The sequence below is a fragment of the Haematobia irritans genome, chromosome 1 (assembly GCF_050003625.1).
Source record: "Haematobia irritans isolate KBUSLIRL chromosome 1, ASM5000362v1, whole genome shotgun sequence".
Lineage (NCBI taxonomy): Eukaryota > Metazoa > Arthropoda > Insecta > Diptera > Muscidae > Haematobia > Haematobia irritans.
The window spans coordinates 141814172-141826769 of record NC_134397.1 but is presented as its reverse complement, the minus strand read 5'-3'; the positions used below and the strand labels follow the sequence as shown (position 1 = coordinate 141826769).

The 12598-nt window shown below is 37.1% G+C and overlaps 1 protein-coding gene across 1 annotated transcript; it reads right to left on the bottom strand.

Moving 5' to 3' along the window:
- Positions 1–5010: 5010 nt before the first annotated feature.
- TwdlG (TweedleG) lies at positions 5011–11410 on the bottom strand. Its single transcript, XM_075314135.1, has 3 exons — positions 11263–11410; positions 6151–6883; positions 5011–5855 (listed from the first exon to the last, which is right to left on the bottom strand). Exons 1-3 carry the CDS (start codon positions 11275–11277, stop codon positions 5611–5613), a joined length of 993 nt encoding a protein of 330 aa, XP_075170250.1. The 5' UTR covers positions 11278–11410; the 3' UTR covers positions 5011–5610.
- Positions 11411–12598: the final 1188 nt, after the last annotated feature.

Genomic DNA, 12598 nt, shown 5'->3' with positions numbered 1-12598 from the left:
CAAACACCATGTACCAAATTTCAGCCGGATCGGATGAAATTTGCTTCTCTTATGGGCTCGGCAAGTCAAATCGGAGTATCGGTTTATATGGGGGCTATATATAATTATGGACCGATGTTGACCCATTTTTGCATAGTTGGTAGAGACCATATACTAACACCATGTACCAAATTTCAGCGGATCGGATGAAATTTTCTTCTCTTAGAGGCTTCGCAAACCAAATCTGGGGATCGGTTTATATGTGGGCTATATATAATTATGGACCGATGTGGACCAATTTTTGCATGGTTGATAAAGACCATATACTGACACCATGTACCAAATTTCAGCCGGATCGGATGAAATTTGCTTCTCTTAGAGGCTACCTGCAAGCTCTTAATGCGTGAGAAGGCTGTCATGATGGCAAATGTTCGATGGGAGAATTGTAAGGGTTGTAACGACACCAAACAAATATGTCCCCATTTAAACTTAAACCGCACACTAGATATGCTAGTGTTCTCGAGACGCCAGATATCACTCCTGATATCTGCTATAACGGGTCGCTGCCTGATAGGCGAAAAACTATTGGTGCGAAGTATAATGACTATTGTATGAGCTGTCATGATGCGGAGGAAAAGGAATCAATAAAACACCTCTTGTGTGAGTGTCCTGCATTTTGTGTAAGGCGTAAGCAAATTTTAGGGGCATATATCTTCAGATTACTGGCGGACCTGGAAAACGTTAACTTAAGCAGTCTGCTAATGTTTTTGGAACAATCTGGTTGGTGCAACAGAAGAAAATAATCGAGAAGGTTCAACGGTTAAAACTAGAAGTGCCCATATGTAATAGGTACTTTTAGTTAATGTGGTATCACAATGGACTGAATAGTCTAAGTGAGCCTGAATCTTAATCGGGCTGCCACTTTAACCTAACCTAACCTAACCTAGAGGCTCCGAAAGCCAAATCGTGGGATCGGTTTATATGGGGGCTATATATAATTATGGACCGATGTGGACCAATTTTTGCGTGGTTGTTAGAGATAATATACGAACACCTTGTACCAAATTTCAGCCGGATCGGATGAAATTTGCTTCTCTTAGAGGGCCGGCAAGCCAAATTTGAGGGACCGTTTATATGGGGGCTATACCTAAAAGTGGACCGATATGGCCCATTTTCAATACCATCCGACCTTCATCAATAACAACTACTTGTGCCAAGTTTCAAGTCGATAGCTTGTTTCGTTCGGAAGTTAGCGTGATTTCAACAGACGGACGTGGACATGCTCAGATAGACTCAGAATTTCACCACGACCCAGAATATATATACTTTATGGGGTCTTAGAGAAATATTTCGATGTGTTACAAACGGAATGACAAAGTTAATATACCCCCCATCCTATGGTGGAGGGTATAAAAAGAGCGAGTGATTTGCTGCTCTGATATCTAATTATAGATTTTATTCTGTCTTACCCCTTTCTCACCCTCTGTTTATACTTATGGTACAATTTGTACTTTGAAAATATCTATGACGCCAGGAGAAACCGAACTCAGACCTGTTGTTTTGTAATCCAACACACTATACCCTACTCCACGACATGGATGTATTCAATGATGTAATTTTACAATATAAATGATGAATGTTAGTATACAACTTAAGGAAACAAGGGTATATTTTATTGGCATTTTAAATTAATATGTTGCAATTTTTTTCTGAAATGTAATTTTCGCTACTATTAACGCTGCCCGCTATCGCTGTAAAGGTTATTCTATTAATAAAAAAATGTCAAGAAAAAAGCAAATTTTCAGCAAAAATTTAATTAATAAATATTTTATACGAATAAAAAAATAAATTTGAAAATAGAGCCTCCACAGGATTCCAACCCGGACCTCAAGACATGATTTTAATTAATGGTATTAATAAAAGGAATTACTACACAGGGAAGTTATTATTTTTAAATCCCAGGTAATACTACACCGAAAAAAAGTAAACTGTTTTATAGGAAGAATAAACTAATTCGTACGAAAATTTAACTAAATTTTGTACACATTTTGAGATTTCCCCAAATCGTTGTTAAAACCAGGAAAATTTAATGCCCTGTTGTACTTTTTAACTACAGTTCACGAAATTACACCCTCTAATAGAAGAAAATATTAACTAACAGATAAGAAGAAAATCATTGGCACATTTGCTTTAGTTCATATTGAACTTACGTGTACGGTCATCGAACTTTATACTCACGTTTAGTTCATAAAATGTTTGAGACATACTTAAAAAACGAAAATTTCATTGGGCTGTGGAAAATTTCGCAAAAGTAATAAAATTTAACTACTAACAAATAACTTTTATACAATAAAAACCAGTAAGGAAAGTCTAAAGTCGGGCGGGGCCGACTATATTATACCCTGCACCACTTTGTAGATCTAAATTTTCGATACCATATCACATCCGTCAAATGTGTTTGGGGCTATATATAAAGGTTTGTCCCAAATACATACATTTAAATATCACTCGATCTGGAAGAATTTGATAGACTTCTACAAAATCTATAGACTCAAAATTTAAGTCGGCTAATGCACTAGGGTGGAACACAATGTTAGTAAAAAACCAGTAAGGAAAGTCTAAAGTCGGGCGGGGCCGACTATATTATACCCTGCACCACTTTGTAGATCTAAATTTTCGATACCATATCACATCCTTCAAATGTGTTGGGGGCTATATATAAAGGTTTGTCAGAAAATACATACATTTAAATATCACTCGATCTGGAAGAATTTGATAGACTTCTACAAAATCTATAGACTCAAAATTTAAGTCGGCTAATGCACTAGGGTTGAACACAATGTTAGTAAAAAAATATGGAAAACGTTTAAATCTGAAGCAATTTTAAGGAAACTTCGAAAAAGTTTATTTATGATTTATCGCTTGATATATATGTATTAGAAGTTTAGGAAAATTAGAGTCATTTTTACAACTTTTCGACTAAGCAGTGCGATTTCACAAGGAAAATGTTGGTATTTTTACCATTTTTGTCGAAATCAGAAAAACATATATATGGGAGCTATATCTAAATCTGAACCGATTTCAACCAAATTTGGCACGTATAGCTACAATGCTAATTCTACTCCCTGTGCACAATTTCAACTAAATCGGAGTTAAAAATTGGCCTCTGTGGTCATATGAGTGTAAATCGGGCGAAAGCTTTATATGGGAGATATATCCAAATCTGAACCGATTTCAAGCAAATTTGGCACGCATAGTTACAACGCTAATTCTACTCCCTATGCAAAATTTCAACTAAATCGGGGCAAAAAATTGGCCTCTGTGGGCAAATGAGTGTAAATCGGGCGAAAGCCGATTTTGCTGATATTTTGCAAGTTTTTCGAGACTCATAAAATATTCGGATGTACGGAATTTGAGGAAGATCGGTTGATATACACGCCAATTATGACCAGATCGGTGAAAAATATATATGGCAGCTATATCTAAATCTGAACCGATTTTTTCCAAAATCAATAGGGATCGTCTTTGAGCCGAAACAGGACCCTATACCAAATTTTAGGACAATCGGACTAAAACTGCGAGCTGTACTCTGCACACAAAAATACATCAACAGACAGACAGACAGACAGACAGACAGACAGACAGACAGACAGACAGACAGACGGACAGACAGACGGACAGACAGACAGACGGACATCGCTAAATCGACTCAGAATTTAATTCTAAGCCGATCCGTATACTAAAAGGTTGGTCTATGGTTACTCCTTCTTGGCGTTACATACAAATGCACAAACTTATTATACCCTGTACCACAGTAGTGGTGAAGGGTAAATAAGTTAAATTTAGCGTTAGTTTAACTATGGAAGTTTTTTTCTGTGTACAAGTAGTAAGTTTTTGATTATACTGGAAGAATCACTAGTGCTTACCCAGCTTTTGCTGGGTAGTGTTGCAAACCTCGCCTTAGAATACGGATCGCCTTAGAATTAAATTCTGAGTCGATTTAGCGATGTCCGTCTGTCTGTCTGTCTGTTGGTGTATTTTTGTGTGCAAAGTACAGCTCGCAGTTTTAGTCCGATTGTCCTAAAATTTGGTAAAGGGTCCTGTTTCGGCTCAAAGACGATCCCTATTGATTTTGGAGAAAATCGGTTCAGATTTAGATATAGCTGCCATATATATTTTTCACCGATCTGGTCATAATTGGCGTGTATATCAACCGATCTTCCTCAAATTCCGTACATCCGAATATTTTATGAGTCTCGAAAAACTTGCAAAATATCAGCAAAATCGGTTCAGATTTAGATATAGCTCCCATATAAAGCTTTCGCCCGATTTACACTCATATGACCACAGAGGCCAATTTTTAACTCCGATTTAGTTGAAATTGTGCACAGGGAGTAGAATTAGCATTGTAGCTATACGTGCCAAATTTGGTTGAAATCGGTTCAGATTTAGATATAGCTGCCATATATATGTTTTTCTGATTTCGACAAAAATGGTGAAAATACCATAATTTTCCTTGTAAAATCGCCACTGCTTAGTCGAAAAGTTGTGAAAATGACTCTAATTTTCCTAAACATCTAATACATATATATCGAGCGATAAAACATAAATAAACTTTTGCGAAGTTTCCGTAAAATTGCTTCAGATTTAAATGTTTCACATATTTTTTACTAATATTGTGTTCCACCCTATTGCATTAGCCGACTTAAATTTTGAGTCTATAGATTTTGTAGAAGTCTATCAAATTCTGTCCAAATCGTGTGATATTTAAATGTATGTATTTGGGACAAACCTTTATATATAGCACCCAACACATTTGACGGATGTGATATGGTATCGAAAATTTAGATCTACAAAGTGGTGCAGGGTATAATATAGTCGGCCCCGCCCGTCTTTAGACTTTCCTTACTTGTTTTTTTTTTTTCAAAATAAATCCAAAATACTTAAATAGCATCACATTTGAAGAATTAATGATTGTTAATTGAGAACGTTAACAAACCTTATATATTGCACTCGAAAAAAATCATAAACTTTATTTAAAAAAATATGTTTATTTATTTATTCGTTAAATCTGGCCCTTAGGACACTAATCAACGAATCCATTTGGCAGACAATCATAATGAATGGATGCAAAAAACGTACATACAAATGCAGAAAACGGCAAATGAACAATATAATTATAAAGATGATAATAATAATTAACAGAAAATAAAATAATAAAAATAATACAGAAACATTTAACAAAAATTAATTGAAAACATGGAACAATAATGAATTCGTATTCATAGTCGTATAACAATAATTTTGGGAGTTTTTATACAAATGCGAAAGGTGGGAAATTAAACGATAATCATTTCACTTTGTTGCACATAATCAAAACCATTTAAAATCCCATTTTTTCAAATGTCCCATTATGTCGCTTTTGTGTCGCTTCCTGGCGATATTTAGACGTGTGTTTTTGATAAATGCCACATTATTAAATTAATTAAACAAAAACTAATAACAAAGCAAAAGGTATCATTGCTATTTGCCAATGACAATGACAATAGCAACAATAATGAAATGGCAATCAGTCATCTATAAATATGGCCAAAATACAAAATGGCCCAATGTCTCATTAACACCTTCTCTTTACAATTTGACAATAGGCGGTAAATATTTGCTGGCATTCGATGAAGAGCTTCCAGATGATGATGATGATGATGACGAAGATGATGATGAGAAGCTACCAATAGATTGTTGTGTTCCGAAATCGCCAACACTGTGACTGCTATCAATATTGCCTTGTTGACCATCTAAAGATCCAATGACAGATGTAACGGGAGCAATACCTTCATCGGAGATTTGGGTCGTACCACCAAGTTGATCGTATTGGGCTGTGAAAAAGTGAAAGAGTGACAAACAAAACAAATTAGTCATGCATCTTAATGATGTCTCCTCGGTTATTTCTTGGATCTTTTCCGCCTTTCAGGGCAATCTCACAATGCTCTCAAACAAATTTGAATAAATTTTGTTTATGTGCTGTCTCAAGTTCATTCGCTTTTGTGATTCTAGTTTGCAAAATTGCCATAAAAGTCGCGCGATCAAGTGAGGAATAAATTTAGTGTGGTCCATGCAAATGAGTCTTGTCAACTGACTGTTTCGTTATCACCATGTCACACGCTTGCTTACCTTGGATTGTGCGCTGAGCATGCTGAGCCTCTTCCTGTGTCTTATATTTAATGAAAAATACTTCCGGTTTGCTGGGTTTACTTGGCTGAGCTTCTTGTATGGCAGCTTGCAAGTCTAGGGGATCAGCCTTCTTGGTGAGCACATAAATGATGGTCTTCTCCTCAACGGGAGCTTGGTTAATGCGCAATTGCGCCTTGCTCAAGTCTTGAGATGGAGCCTTAATGAAAACAATGCGATAGTGTTTGCGTGGTGGTGCCTGGGGCAAGGGTTGTTGATATTGTTGTTGTTGTGACCCGTCTTCGGGAGCAACATGGACATAAATATCCTTAGTTACGGTTCCAGGATTTTGGAATTGTTGCTGATGTTGATAATTATGCTGTTGATATTGTGGCTGTCCTCCAAAGTGGGGAGTAAACTGTGGTTGCTGTTGTTGCACATTTGAGAAACCAAAGTTCTGTTGTGGGGCGGGTTGTGTGAATTGTGGAGCTGCTGAAAATTGCTGAGTTGAACCCACATGACCACCACCCAATGAATTTTGTAAGTTGGAACTCTTTAAGGCTTCTTGTAAAATGGCACTGTGATTTATAATACTACTACTGGGGCCACTGCTCGTCGTCGAATGTGTACCGAAGGAAGATCCACCAAATGTTGATGAACCCTGTTGTGAACCTTGCTGTTGCTGATAATTGTAGCCTTGTGGTGCTGCCAAAGCAGTAGCGCAAAGGCAAATTACCTATGTATACAGAATAGAAAAAATGATAAATACTGTTTTGGAAGAAATAAAAGAATCCTATGTTCATTGTCCTTATAAAGGGTACTTTTTTAAGAGTTGTAGGAAAATGTAAAAAAAAACATCAATTCGGAAAAATTAATAAACTATTATTTTTTTTGAATCGATAGTACGTTTCATATAAATTAATGTTTGAAGTTTATTTCATGAACATGTTAACAGTGACTGAGGCTGAAATGGTCCATCCGTGTAGGGCAATTTTGGCATACTCTTAACAAAATTTCGGCCGGTATCTCACCAATTCAAACAATGCATCAATTTAAATCTGTAAAGACATGAGCTTTAAGACAGTCCGTCAAAAAATAGTCTAAAACCGTTAAATCGCACAATCTAGGCGGCCAACTGAACTGTTCCGAACGTGAGATAAAATGTTCACCGAACTCCGCTCTCAATAATTCCATTGTTACGCATGCTGAATGACATGGCAGGAACCACATATCATGTAAAACAAGCTCTTGTATTTTGGGTAGGTTAGGTTAGGTTAAAGTGACAGCCCGATTTATTGTCAGGCTCACTTAGACTATTCAGTCCATTTGGGTAAGAAAGTTGGATATCATCTCACAGTATCGCTCACAATTCACAGTTACGTTACGAATCGCAACTTTTTTTTGAAAAGCTACGGTGCAATGATGTCACCAGTATATGGTTAGATTATGTTAGGTATAGTGGCAGCCCGACATGTAATTTGTCTATTAAGTCCATTGTGATATCACAGTGGTGAACATCAGGAGGAGCGAATTCTATGTTTGGCTTCTGAGTTCGAACGGCGTTCCCACACTGCGGTGAAACCATCAGCCCACAAACTGAACCAGACTGTGACTTTCTCTAGGTGCAGTGGTAACTTGCAATGCTTCTGGTTGATCTTCACTTAAAATCGACTATTCTGACTATTTACGTATACAATGAGCCAAAAATGAGCTTCATCGCTGAACACAAAATGGCGCGATGGATTTTCCTAACAGAGCATACATTTAGAATGCAATAATATACAAGCATTTTTATACCCACCACCACAGAATGGTGACGGGGGTATAATAAGTTTGTCATTCCGTTTGTAACCCATTGAAATATCAATTTCCGACTATATAAAGTATATATATTCTTGATCAGGGAGGAATTCAAAGCGATATAACCATGTCCGTCCGTCTGTCTGTTGTAATCACGCTACGGTCTTTAATAATGAAGCAATCGTGCTGAAATGTTGCACAAACTCGTCTTTTGTTTGCATGCAGGTCATGTTCGAAAATAGGCTATATCGGTCCAGGTTTTGATATAGTCCCCATATAAACCGACCTCCCAATTTTGGGTCTTGGGCTTATAGAAATCGTAGTTTTTATCCAACTTGCCTGAAATTTGAAATCTAGACGTATTTTATGACCATAAAGAGGTGTGCCAAAAATTGTGAGTATCGGCCCATGGTTTGGTATAGCCCCCATATAGACCGATCTCCCGATTTTACTTCTTGGGCTTCTAGAATCCGCAGTTTTTATCCAATTTGCCAGAAATTGGAAATCTAGAGGTATTTTCAGACCTCCCGATTTTACTTCTTGGGCTTCTAGACTCGCCAGTTTTTATCCAATTTGCCTGAAATTGGAAATCTAGAGGTATTTTTGGACCATAAAGAGGTTTGCCAAAAATGGTGAGCATTGGTCCATATTTTGGTATGGTCCCCGTATAAACCGACCTCCCGATTTGGGGTCTTGGGCTTATAGAAACCGTAGTTTTTATCCAATTTGCCTGAAATTGAAAATCTAGAGACGTTTTCGGGCCATAAAGAGGTGTGCCGAAAATGTTGAGTATCGATCCATGTTTTGGTATAACCCCCATATAGACCGATTTCCCGATTTCACTTCTTCGGCTTCTAGAATCCGATGTTTTTTTTTCAATTTACCTGAAATTGGAAATCTAGAGGTATTTTAGAACCATAAAGAGGTGTGCCAAAAATGGTGAGCATCGGTCCATAGTTTGGTATGGTCCCCGTATAAACCGGCCTCCCGATTTGGGGTCTTGGGCTTATAGAAACCGTAGTTTTTATCTAATTTGCCTGAAATTTAAAATCTAGAGGCATTTTCGAGCCATAAAGAGGTGTGTCCATATATACGGTGAGTATCGGTCCATATTTTAGTATAGCCCCCATAAAATCGATCTCCCGATTAAACTCCTTAAGTTTGTAGAAACCGTAGTTTTTATCCGATTTGCCTGAAATTGTAAATATTCTGGTATTTAAGGCTAACAACGTGTATCGAATTAAGTTTTTATCGGTCCATTTAGTAATGCCTCCATATAGACCGATTTCTTGAGGGTATAGAAGGCGCACTAATCTTGAAAATTGCTTGAAACTCAATGTAAAATTTCCAGATTTTACTCCTCGGGAGAAAATCTACAGATTTAAGATTTCAAATCAAGACGTTATTTTATAATTTTCTTACACACTTACAATAGATGTTAATGATTCCTCTAAAACTCAAACAAAAATGGTACTTATAAATCCAGAATCTGATATAATCTTCATAGGTAAAATCTTTAAATTTATCTTCGTGAACTGTACTGGTTGAACTGCTCTGCTTTATATGTCCTCAAACCCCCCTGAAATTCAAAGGAAACCCTAATATTTGATTCATGGTGGTGGGTATTTAAGATTCGGCCCGGCCGAACTTACTGCTGTATATACTTGTTTGTTTGTAAGATGGGTCATGTTATTCCCACGGCCCTCCTGGCTGTCGCCTCTCCTTGAGTAATTCTCCAGACTTTATCTTGTCTTGGCCCCCTTATAGTAGTTTCGTCGTCCTTCGCGTCGTTGCGTTGGTCCACATGGCTTTGGCTTTGGCTATTGGCTTTGCAGTATCTAAGTTCACATCCGTATATGTTCTAGCTCTTATAGCCAGTTCATTTTGCCTTTACGTTTCCTCTTATTCCAGCAAGTTCCGTCACCCATATGATATGGAAGCTACCGAATTCCGAGTATACGTTGTTCATTATTTTGCAGTTTAATACCCCAGCAAAAAAAAAAGCGTCGCCAAAAGAGTACTGAAAATGTTCGTTTTGGATCCGGAAGTGGTGCAAAATTGACGCAGAAGCGATGAATTTAACATGGGCTTGTCATAGGATGGAAGTCCTCCATTTCAACAGCCGTTGCACTGAATTTGCATCACTTCTTTAGGTGTGATTCGAATTAAATTTTTTGGATGTAAGTTAAAAAATTCTGTGATATTTTGTCAAATAAATAATTTTTATATTTTTTATAATTTTTAATGGATTCTAACGCTTGTCGGAAACGTTTGACCCCAAATATATTCAAAAATTCACCATTTTTTCAGATCGGATTTAGCATTTTTTTCGACAAAATTTAAATGATTTGTACCATTTTATGAATTCTTACTCCGTTTTTAACGTATTTGAAACAAAAAAGTTAAAATTACCCATTAAAGTGTGAAAAAACCAAGTTATAAAAAATCGAATTAAAAGAACTTCCTGGGTAGTTAAAATAAAGAACATCTTTGGAAGTGCATCTTCTGGAAGTGCTTTTAAAGTTGTGCCTTTGGAAGAACTTCCAAATTTTTTTGCTGGGACGGTTTGCGATCGAACCGTAAAGTTTGCTATTGCCTTCATAGCCAGCCAGCAGTCTGTGAAAATTTTCTCGTTTTGTGGCTTCGTGATATTTCCGAACCAATTAACACATTCCGTTACGACATTCACGTCTGCCTGCAGGATTATGCTGTGGTCCGGTGATCGGAATAGGATCTGGGGGTTTGGATCGTCCACATATACGCCCATCCCAGCTTCTCATCCATCTTCGATCCATCTGTGTAGCAATTATTTCCATTTGGGTATCTGTTCTGGGATCCGATTCTCCAATTCTTTTCTTACTGATATAAGAATGTCACAGTCGGCCCAACATTTTCAATCCCATCACAGCCATGGCGGCTACGCTTTTGTTCTGAATCTCTATGGGTTTTGAGTCCAGTATCGTCCCCAAAGCTCTAGTTGACGCGGGCCAGAGACTCATTCGATTCATATATATTTGAGGGTTTGTCTTTATTTTTTGCAATCACATCCCTTTAGTAACGAGATTTTCATTTCACCAAAGGATTATAACTTAAAAAAATATATATTAATTATTAAAAACAATTTCGGATGACAAAATTTCAAATTCTTATTGTTTGTTATGTTTGCACTGAATTTGTCTTCCAATTTTTTAAGAGAGTTCTAGAACATTCTCCAAAAGTTAGGTGTACTATTAATTTTTAATATAATTTCATTTATTTTCACATTTTAGGTTTTTTTTTATCACAAAACATTGACTGATATGGATTAACACTTACTAAAAATGCACGCATTTTTTATATTTAGTTTTTTGTTCGATTAGTTTTCGTAGAAATATCACTATTTTTTTTGTTTTTCTTGAAATTTCGATAATTTCAAAATTGTGTCAACGACGAGCACCCTTCACTGTGGCAGCGTGTATCGCGATTGACAATCAAAAAATAACTAAATGCTAATCAAAACTAGTACTAAGCTTTATAAACAACTCAAAAATGCACACGAGAGGGCATCTTCCATTCATTCAATTTTATTAACGGCTAATATAAATGTCCAAAAAAAAAAAAAAAAAACACCACAAAAACCATACGCACATACCTATTGTAGCCAAAGTAAGAGAAGAAGAAGCCACCACATCAACCACAGAAAAAGAAGCGCAAATGCTGATGATAATGAAGATGAAGTCGTAGCGGTAATAAAAAGAAGAGAGACTCTGCACAGTGTCACATAATCGGCATTAAAGCAGTCATGACAATCGGATCAGGTGAAATTTGATCCTCCATGAGACTCAAGAAATCAACTTTGAGAAGGGGTTTATATGGGTGCTATATATAATTACAGACCGCTATGAACTAATTTTTGTATAGTTGTTAGAAGACTTATCGGTTGGCTGATAAGTCCCCGGTCTGACAAAGAAAAACACATTTTTTTTTGTCAAAATTAATTTTTATTATTCAACATAGATCCCTTCAAGAGCGATACAACGATTATAACGACCTTCCAATTTGTTGATACCATTTTGGTAGTACTCCTTCGGTTTTGCCTCGAAATAGGCCTCAGTTTCGGCGATCACCTCTTCATTGCAGCCAAATTTTTTCCCTGCGAGCATCCTTTTGAGGTCTGAGAACAAGAAAAAGTCGCTGGGGGCCAGATCTGGGTGGGTAGAGAAGCAATTCGAAGTCCAATTCATGATTTTTTGCCATCTTTCTCAATGAGTTGTGGCACGGTGCGTTGTCTTGGTGGAACAACACTTTTTTCTTCTTCATATGGGACCGTTTTGCCGCGATTTCGACCTTCAAACGCTCCAATAACGCCATATAGTAGTCACTGTTGATGGCTTTTCCCTTCTCAAGATAATCGAAAAATTATTCCATGCGCATCCCAAAAAACAGAGGCCATTACTTTGCAAGCGGACTTTTGAGTCTTTCCACGCTTCGGAGACGGTTCACCGGTCGCTGTCCACTCAGCCGACTGTCGATTGGGCTCAGGAGTGTAGTGATGGAGCCATGTTTCATCCATTGTCACATATCGACGGAAAAACTCAGGTGTATTACGAGTTAACAGCTGCAAACATCGCTCAGAATCATCAACACGTTTTTGTTGTTGGTCAAATGTGAG

What these genes read in the sequence shown, in the direction of transcription:
- TwdlG (XM_075314135.1), bottom strand. An exon ending in TGCTCAGCGCACAATCCAAG is followed by an intron (nt 5,856 to 6,150) that starts GTAAGCAAGCGT and finishes ACTTTTTCACAG; the next exon opens with CCCAATACGATCAACTTGGT.